Source organism: Thamnophis elegans, chromosome 2 (genome assembly GCF_009769535.1).
Source record: "Thamnophis elegans isolate rThaEle1 chromosome 2, rThaEle1.pri, whole genome shotgun sequence".
Taxonomy (NCBI): domain Eukaryota; kingdom Metazoa; phylum Chordata; class Lepidosauria; order Squamata; family Colubridae; genus Thamnophis; species Thamnophis elegans.
Window position 1 is genome coordinate 152,874,695 of NC_045542.1, and position 9,509 is coordinate 152,884,203.

General features: G+C 42.4%; 2 protein-coding genes across 2 annotated transcripts in view; one reads left to right on the forward strand and one right to left on the reverse strand.

Annotated features, from left to right (window-relative positions):
* Positions 1 to 273, reverse strand: part of LOC116504452 (galectin-4-like) — a 42,927-nt gene extending 42,654 nt beyond the window's left edge. The window contains exon 1 of the mRNA XM_032211456.1: positions 242 to 273. The gene's annotated coding sequence lies outside the window, so the exon portion shown is untranslated. The remainder of the gene's footprint in view (positions 1 to 241) is intronic.
* LOC116504451 (von Willebrand factor A domain-containing protein 7-like) overlaps positions 1 to 9,509 on the forward strand; it is a 45,710-nt gene that overhangs the window by 4,715 nt on the left and 31,486 nt on the right. Inside the window, 5 exon segments of the mRNA XM_032211455.1 lie at positions 1,296 to 1,475; positions 3,331 to 3,406; positions 6,699 to 6,790; positions 7,861 to 8,025; positions 9,291 to 9,500. Coding sequence (XP_032067346.1) covers positions 1,296 to 1,475; positions 3,331 to 3,406; positions 6,699 to 6,790; positions 7,861 to 8,025; positions 9,291 to 9,500 — 723 coding nt within the window.

The following is a 9,509-nucleotide window of genomic DNA, read 5'->3' on the forward strand; positions in this document are numbered from 1 at the left end:
GGAAAGGAACACGACTCAAAGTTTATTATCACCTAGCCTAATAGCACTAATATAAGCATTCAAGAGAAACGCGGTGGTTCAGTGGCTAAAATGCTGAGCTTGTCAATCAAAAAGGTCAGCAGTTCGGTGGTTCGAATTCTTAGTGCCGCGTAACAGAGTTAGCTCCCGTTACTTGTCCTAGCTTCTGCCAACCTAGCAGTTCGAAAGCATGTAAAAATGCAAGTAGAAAATTAGGAATTACCTTTGGTGGGAAGGTATGTGCCTCATGACCACAGAGACGTCTTCGAGCAGCACTGGCTCTTTGGAAACGGAGATGAGCACCGCCCCCTAGAGTCGGGAACGACTAGCACATATGTGCAAGGGGAACCTTTACCTTTACCTTTACCTAAGCATTAAAGAAGAAGGAGAGAATTTTAGGAAATACACTGACACTGACAAATTGAACATGTCTGGAGGATGGCAATCAAAGTAACAAGAATTGTGGTTGGAGGCCATAGGTGAATTTACCCTGGAAAAGAGGACAACTTGCCTTGGCCAACTTCCTGCAGCCAACTCACTGCAGGACAACTCACTTCAAGACAAGAGCTACACTAATATCAAACAAGTGGTAGAATAGAATCATGGGGACAAAACGAAATGTGAATGACAAAAATTAAAATATATTTTAATTATTTTAAATAATTAAATTGAACTGTTGAATTGTCCCATGGTGAGGTGGCTGCAGCAAGTCGTCCCATTCCTGAGAAGGGAGTACAAAGAGATATATGAACTGTCCTCAAGTATCTGTAATATAGAAGGTAGGGCAGAATTGCTCACAGTCCTTCCAAAATATAGGACAAGAAAGAGTGGGTTGAAACTACAAGAAAGTAGATTTTGATTGCATATGAGAAAAAAAATCTAGCAGTAAAAAGATATGTTTCAAGAGGTAACAGGAAGTAACAGCTGGGTCCAGTACCTGACCCTCAGATATGCAGAAGGCAGAGGAGAGCAGTGGAAATCTATGGGCTGATCCTCGGGACAGAGGAACCACCGCTGCTAGTAAAGCCCCACCCTAGCTCTGGGGATAAAAGGAAGGGGACAGAGATGAATAGGTGTGGCAGAAACAAAAAAAGACTTGTTAGAAGAAGGGGGAGAGGAGGAGGGAGAGAGGGAGATATTTTTTCCTGCACCAAAGATCCAGAAGCAAAATGGCCTGTTGTGATCTGTTGTAACCAATCCTTGTTCTGTAGAGTTTGTAGGACTAGATGACTAGTTCCCATTCAGCTCTTCAGAAGTTTCATGCTATCTTTTCCTAGGTATTAACCAAATTCGAATTCTGAGTGACTCCATGCTTTCCAGTCTGAGAGGGGAGGTGGGATCCTCTGCTTTGGAAGCAGCTCGCCTCAGTGCTGGAAAACTCCTTCACGTGATTCAGAAATTCTACAGCAACACCAACTGGGTCGAAATGGAAAAGGAGAGCCCTTACGAGTTCTTGTGTAAGTCACAACAAATATGTAAGCAAAGAACTGGGTGTTGCCTAGAACTGACCATAAAGGGAGGTGACTGAAAAAGTCAAGCTGGTGGGAACAATCAAGTGGTTATGAACATTAAATCAGGGGGGGGGTCACTGGACTCCTGCATCAGTTTTATTTCAAAGAATATCTCAGGGGCCAATTGAAATTAGAAACCTACTTTGGTATAGTGGTTAAAGGGCAAGGATGGAAAGCAGGAGTCCATGAGTTTTTATCCTCCCTTAGGCACAGAAGAGTTGCTGTGCTGGGAAAAATAGGAGGGGGTGATGGATTTCTCCCTAGGTCAGTGTTGGTGAATCTTTTCAGCACTGAGTGCCAAAACAGGAGTACGCGCACGCACGAAATGCCAGAATCTGTAAGAGCAGTTCCCCACTACACATGTGTGCATGCCGGGAAGCTGGGCTTCTGGTCTCCGGTGCGCCTGGTCTTTCGGTTTATGGTGCGAAGAGTAGCTGGCCGGTGCACATGTGTGCACCGGAAACCAGAGGTTCAGCTTCCTGGCATGTGCATGCATGCCAGGGAGCTGCTCTTCCAGTTTCCAGTGCTCCGATGCATGCGAAGACCAGCTGACCATCACGCTTATGTGCGCTGGACCCCAAAGAGCAACGGCTGACAGCTGACATGTCTGGAGACATGGCTCTGTGTGCCACTTCTGGCATGTGTGCCATAGGTTCACCATCCCAGCCTTACGTTATACAACGGTGGGGATATAAATTTGTACAGGGCAGAGGGAATGACATTGAAGGCCACTACCAAGGCAATAGACAGATAAGAGGGGCTTGAGCCTAGACCAAGAATGTAATATGGGTAAGCATCTCAGACAAGGTGATAAAGGGATGGAAAGGGACATTCAGACTTTCAGTTATCCTACCTTTACAGGAAAAGTAGTATTGACTTTTGTAACATTAATCTCATAATCCTAGGATGGCGAACCTATGGCACGCGTCCCACAGGTGGCACGTGGAGCCATTTGTCAGGGCACACGAGGCATTGCCCTGTCAGCTGGCCAGCAAGCATGCACACGCTGGCCAGCTGACTTTAGCCTTTTTTTGAGGAGCTTCCCTGAAGCCTCCGGAGTGCAAAAAACTGGCCCTACGGGCAAACCAGAAGTTCGGGAACGGACTTCTGGTTTGCTCGTAGGGGGCGGTTTAAGCCCTCCGGAGCTTTCATGGGCCTTCCGGAGGCTTTCCTGAAGGCTCCAGAGGACGAAAAATGACCCCACTAGCAAACCGGAAGTGCCGGTTTGTCCGTTGGAGGAGGCTATTTTCGCCCTCCCTGGGCTCCTATAAAGCCTCTGGAGCCTGGGGAGGCAAAAAAAGCAAGCAAAAAATGGGGGGGAAGCACCTGACATGTGCACATGTGCTCTGAGGGTTGCGCATTGCATTATGGGTGCAGCATATCCATACACAAACCCCTTGTGCTCCCCCCACTTTTGGCACCCGAGCCAAAAAAAGATTTGCCATCGCTTTCATAGTCTGTTCTGCCTTGCAAGCCTGGTAAAATCTAAAAATAGTGGTTTCTCTGACTGAGTCTTGCACTTGAAAGGATGTGTGTGTACATGCACTTTTGAGCATCATCAGTAATTTTGTGAAATAAAGACCTTGTTGTATTTTGTGACCTGGCTTCAGAGGCTCCAACTTTCCCCAGTTTGACTTCTAATATTTGTGTGTTTTGTGGCTAGCCATCCAATCAGCACTATTTGGTGAGAACCTTTTTACAATACCATTAAAATTCTGAAAGTGGGATTGAGCAATTTCAGTTTTTAGAGAAGTTCAGCTACAACTAAAGAGAATCTTTCTTCTTTTTATGTTTCCTTCAGTAAATCCAAGCAGTCCTGTCATTCCAACTGCACCAATTTCTAAGAAGACATGTGATAACTGTAGAAAAGTATCAAGGTAAATCCACAAATGAGCTCATCTAAAAAAAAATCAAAGGCTTATTTTCATATATGTCCCAAAATAATGTTGCAGGATTCAATCTGGGTCAATCACTGGGACCAGAGGTTTTGCATTCTGAGCTTTCAGACTCATGCTGGAGCCCCTCTTCAGGGAACTTCTCTCTAGCAGAGTGCGTGGTGTTCTTTTTTTATTATTTTTTATTTTATTTATTTATTTTATTATTTTTTTATATAACGTTTTTTTATTTTTTCATTTTCATAACATATAATCACATGTATACTATTACTTAGACAACATTGTATTGTATTATTAAATGTTTACATCAATTCATCTTGCCATCAACTCCCAAAAACAATTATTGGCTCTTCTGCTCTCCATACACCATATTTGTACCTTATCCATCACTTTCTTCTCCTTCTCTCCTCTCCCTCCCAACCACCTTTCTTCCCTCTGTCATCCTTCTCTTCTCTACTTCCCCTTCCTCTCTCCTCTCTCCCCTTTTCACTCCTTCTTTCTCTCTTCCTCTTCCCCCCCCCTGCCCTCTCTCCTATCCCTCTTTTCTTCCCTTACCTCTCTCCTCTAATTCACACTCTTCAGCTCATTTACTTGGTATATTTCAGCTTCTGAGCAAGCTCCATTTTATGTTAATGGTATTTATAATTCCTTTTCAATATACATACTTAATTTTAACATATATCCTCCTCCTCCTTTTTTTTTAAAGAGAGGGATATACACATATAGTCATTGTTCTTTTAAACCACCACTACCACTCCCAGCCTCATTTTGCCTGAGATGCAGACCTGGTTACAATTTCCAGCTATTTTCATCATTATATTTATATAATTATGTATCCTTACATGCCCCCAATTTGTGATTCTGTCTTTAAATCTCAATAGTTTCCCATTGTAGGTATATTTCATGTTCCCTCTCTATTTTTCCATATCTTGGTTTAGGTTACCCTTAATTGTCTATAAATGGTAATTGTTCAATGTTCATTACAATTCCCTTAATCTACTATATAGAATAACAAGCGGTACAAATCTCACTTTGTTCATCATCTTAGAAGTTCTATATATGTCCATGTTTCGTATATTTTGACCCATGCTTAATTGTCCTTCTATTGTCATATTCAATCAATTAGAAACTCAGTTTAATTATCATGTATAAAAGTGAATCACAAACCTCTGCTTTACAATCTCCCCATATCAATTTCATATTTGTCCATATTCCTTATATTTTAACCTTTATTTAATTATCTTTCCATTATCATACCTCTCATTGATTGCAGTTGTTTAAGATATATTAGTTGGAAGAAATTTGGACGAAGTAATTCTTTTGGAATGTTTGGTTTCTATTTCAAATCAAAAACCAATTTTAGAGCTTGTATTTGAGTGGGTTTGTCACTTCTCTGCTTTCTCCCTTTCTGTCCGAATTGTTTCAAATAAATTGCTTTTTGTGGGGGGGGGTAGTGTTTTAACCCTCCATTTTCCCTTTTTTTCTTTCCTTTTGCCAAAATCCAGATCTCTCTATTAATAATATTTGTACTCTCAAGATTCTTTGCCTTTTCCAAGTTTGGATTTATGATTGTGGGTTAAATGAATATTCTTACCAGCCTCATCTCACCCTCACTGAGTGTGGTATTCTGTGTGTGGTATTTTTAGTACCTGTTGTACGTGGCTTTTTAGATGTTGATTGGTTTGTGTTGATGGCTGGCTTTTAGTCATTAGCTGTTCTTTGTTTGTGCTGCCCAACCCTCCTCTTCTAAGTACTTGATAGGCTGGTGATAAATCAGCACTCTTGTTGACTGAGGAGAGGCCTGTTTTCCAGGCTTCAATCACTTCCCTGGCTGTTTTTGTGCCTGCTTGTCCAACAATCTTAGTAGCTGCGAAATTGAATGTCTGTCCTTGTTCATTGCAGTGTGAGGCTACCAATGAGTTCAAAGTCTTATGTTATAGAATGGATTGTAAAGTTGATCTTCATATGTAAATAAATCAAGTGCAAGTAGTTCATGCTTAACGACCACAGTTAGGGCTGGCAACTTAATTGTAAAGCAAAGCAGTTGCGAACCAAAACAGAGATTGCACCTATTACTTTACTTCAGCTTTAATTTGCTTTACAGACCTATATAAATGCAAGAACTAGTTGCAAAGTTAGCTTTTAATCACTTTCCTAATGGCAACTGGCTAAACAAGCTTGTTGTTTAGAATAAGAATAAGAATAAGAATAAGAATAAGAATAAGAATATTAATAGCAGCAACAGCCTTTATTGTCATTCTACATCGTGTATACAATGAAATTGGTTTAGCCTCTACTAGTGCAATCCATAACAAAAATACAACACAACATGAATAGTATAGAGAATAACTCTTATACAAGTAATTGCCGGAGGGGGGGATAGACAAGAACTATGCTAAGCAAGAATTATTGGTAGTCCTTGACTTACAACATTTGTTTAGTGACCATTCAAAGTTACAATATCACTGATGTAAGTAATGGTCGTTTTTCAGTGATGGATGCAATTTACATTGCATCCAAATTTTGATCACGACAGCACGGGGATGCTGCAACATTCATAAATGTGAAAAACGACCATCGGTCACTCTTATCAATGCCATTATAACTTTCACTAAATGAATGGCTGCAAGTCAAGGACTACCAGTATGGGTTATCGGAATGGGTCTTCCTATGAATTTTTTGTGACTGGGAAAAGCATTACATTTAGGGAATGCAGCTTCACTTATTTTTCTTTCTAAAATTCTCAATTTCACATGCCTTTTTTTTAAAGGAAGGAACATGATTTGGGTGCCTGGCAACTGGCTCAAAGTAATGATGTCACAGAATCCCTTAGTCACCATTTGCAACTCCCCTGTCAGCTTCCAATAATCAAAGTCAATGAGGAAGCCGGCGGAAAGTCACAAATGACGATCGCGTATCTGCAGGCCGCTGCAACTGCATAGGATTCTTCTAAGGATGATAAGTTGTGGTTGGCCACAATTACCATCATAAGTCAGCACAGTCACGTGACATCACTCTTTACAACCACATTGCTTAGTGACAGAGTTGCCAGCCCCAATTTCGATGGTTAAGTGAGAACTACCTGCACACACTTCTCTGACACGTCTCTTCTGAAAGATTTGCACAGCTCTAGTGATTGGTACAGGATCTAAAATTAATGGTTTTTGTTATTTTCAGCATGAAATGCAGTTTATGACATGCAGTTCAGGATTGATTTCTGGTTTAGGTCAATGTAAATTCACAAATCCCACATACCAATGTCTTTGTTTAACAGTACCCAGTATCAGTGTGTGAACAACCTCCTGGTGAAAGACATGCTTACAAGTGGATATAAATTACACACCACCTGTCAAAGGAAGCCAAAAGGTAATAACTATCTACGCTTGGTAAATATTTTCATCAATTCTTCTATGTTCCAGAGAAACAGAAGGGAACTAATAATTTCTATATGCTTAGCTGGCCCTAATACCTACAATATAAATTGGCAATGAAATCCTTTCAAATAATTTTGAACTGAGCTTTTAACAACGGTTTTAGCAATATGCTAACCTAAAGATCTATCCAGGGGTGGGATTCAAAAATGTCAGCAACGGGTTCCCTGTTCAGTTGCTGGGTGGGCGTGGCCATGGTGGGCATGGTCTAGTCAGCCTCCTACACCACAGTGGTGGTGGTGGTGGTGCATTTTCATCTTCCCCAGGCTCCGAAGGCTTTCCTCGATCTCTGGGAGGGTGAAAACTGCCTCCTCTGGAGGCTTTCCATGAGGCCTGTTTTTCCCCCTCCCCGAGACTCCATGCGGCCCTGCACTTACCTCGCATCCAAAATGGGCTGTATGGGGACTCCTGGGACAGGCGTGGTGGGGTGGCAGGGGCAGAGTGAGGTGGGCGGGGCCAGCCAGGGTTGGGATTTGGAGGTTCTTCAAATCGGCCATAATGTTACCTACGGGTTCTCACGAACCCGGGCGAACCCGTAGCAGCCCACCCCTGAATCTGTCTCACTGTTTCTCAATCTCAGCAACTTGAAAATGCTGGTTGGGGAATTCTAGTAGTTGAAGTCCATACATCTTAAAGTTGATAAAGTGTGCATGGTAACTTACTGTCTGTATGTGACGGTATAGGTAGGAGTCCTACCCCATTCATGTAGGAGGCACTGTTTAAGGAGCTCCCAGGTTGAAAAGATTAGCCAGTGACATCACCATTGCTTGGGGGACACTCTTGGGAGCTCCTCTCATATTCCTGCAAGGAGCTGGAGGAAGTGACAGGAGCTCACCCCAACATGCAGCAACTCTCAGATTTCGAACAACAATTTGCTAACCTCCAATCCAGCATTCTAAACCACGTCAGCTACCACACTCCAAGGTAAGCATTATTACAGACTATATATTTTCCTTTGATAAGCCAAGGTATTTGTGCATTTTCCTTCTTTTTTCTGTATTATAGGCAAATGTGGACATGGTGGGAAATATGATTTGACTCAAAACTTCCCTCCCTCTGGTGGCATCAACAAGGAGACATCTAATCCCGAATTTTCACCACACTATACCTTGCATCCGAAAGCAGCAGAATTAGCCATCAAAGCCACCAAGAGCTTTTTTGTTGGAGTGGGTAAGGCTGTGCCCTAGATTTATTTATTTTTATTTAGTTATTTATCACATTTGTAAACCACCCCATCCCAGTTGGAATGGCATGCTAGAAAATGTCTCCTAACCCTGTTCTGTCCAGCATAAAAAGGCCGGGCATACTTCTTAGAATAACCTGATTACTCCTCAACCTGGTGCCATTTACAGGTGCCGGATAGCCCTTCTCTGGATTTTCAGTCAACTGAGAATTTTAATACAGGTAGTCCTCTACTTACAATGTTTTATTTAGTGACCATTCAAAGTTACTACGACCATTTTTCACACTTATAGCCATCGCAGCATCCCCATGGTCAAAACATGATCAAAACTCAAACGATTGGCAACTGACTCATATTTAATGATGGGTTCCAGTGTCTCAGGGTCATGTGATCACTTTGAGACAAGCAAAGTCAATGGGAAAGCCAAATTCACTTAGCAACCATCTGACTCACTTAACAACTGCAGTGATTCACTTGACAGCTGTGGCAAGTAAACTTGTAAAATGGGACAAAATTCACTTAACAAATGTCTCACTGTGTTGATGTTGTTGTTGTTAGTTGCAAAGTCATGTCCGATCCATCGCGACCCCATGGACAATGGCCTTCCTGTCCTCTACCAACCTCTGGAGTTGATTTAAGCTCACGCCTACTGCTTCGGTGACTCCATCCAGCCACCTCATTCTCTGTCATCCCCTTCTTTTGCCCTCAATCTTTCCCAGCATTAGGCTCTTCTCCAGTGAGTCTCACTTAGCAAATGAAATTTTGAGCTCAATTGTCATACGTCGAGGACTACCTGTAACATCTGTCTCATTATCTGTGAGGGTTAAAAAATGGCCATTTATGCAAATCAAGCAATGTAAACTGTTGCCACTCACGGCAATTTGAAACAAGATATATTGTAGGACACATATAACTCAGTCCTGCTGCTGGACAGCCACTGGTCTGGAAAGGTATGGGGTCTCTTGCTTAAGTAGAGGGTTGGACTAGAGTAGGGATCCCCAAATCTGGCCCACGGCCTACCTCCAGGCCTTGAGCCATTCGGAATCAGGCAGCAGAAGTGGTGGGTGAGCATGCGTGCATGCATATCTCCACTTACGTGCTTGCCCACCACATGGACGGAACCATCTCCTCTTCCCCTGCCACCCACCTCCCACCAGTCAGCAAAGCCCAAAATGTTGAGGAACTCCAGACTAGAAGACTTCCAAGGTCCCATCCAACTCTGTTATTCTGTTCTGTTCTTTTATTTGTTCAGATTTCGGCTTCTTAAATATAAAGGGAGACGATATGTTTAAGAAATTTTTGAACCTGGATGGTTATTCCCTCACATTTGTGGTGGACACGACCGGCAGCATGTCAGACGACATCAATCAAGTCAAAACCAAATGCATCGAACTCCTCCGAACGTATTCTGGCTCTCCGGATGCACCTTTTAATTACATTCTTGTGCCCTTTAATGACCCCAGTAAGCAGG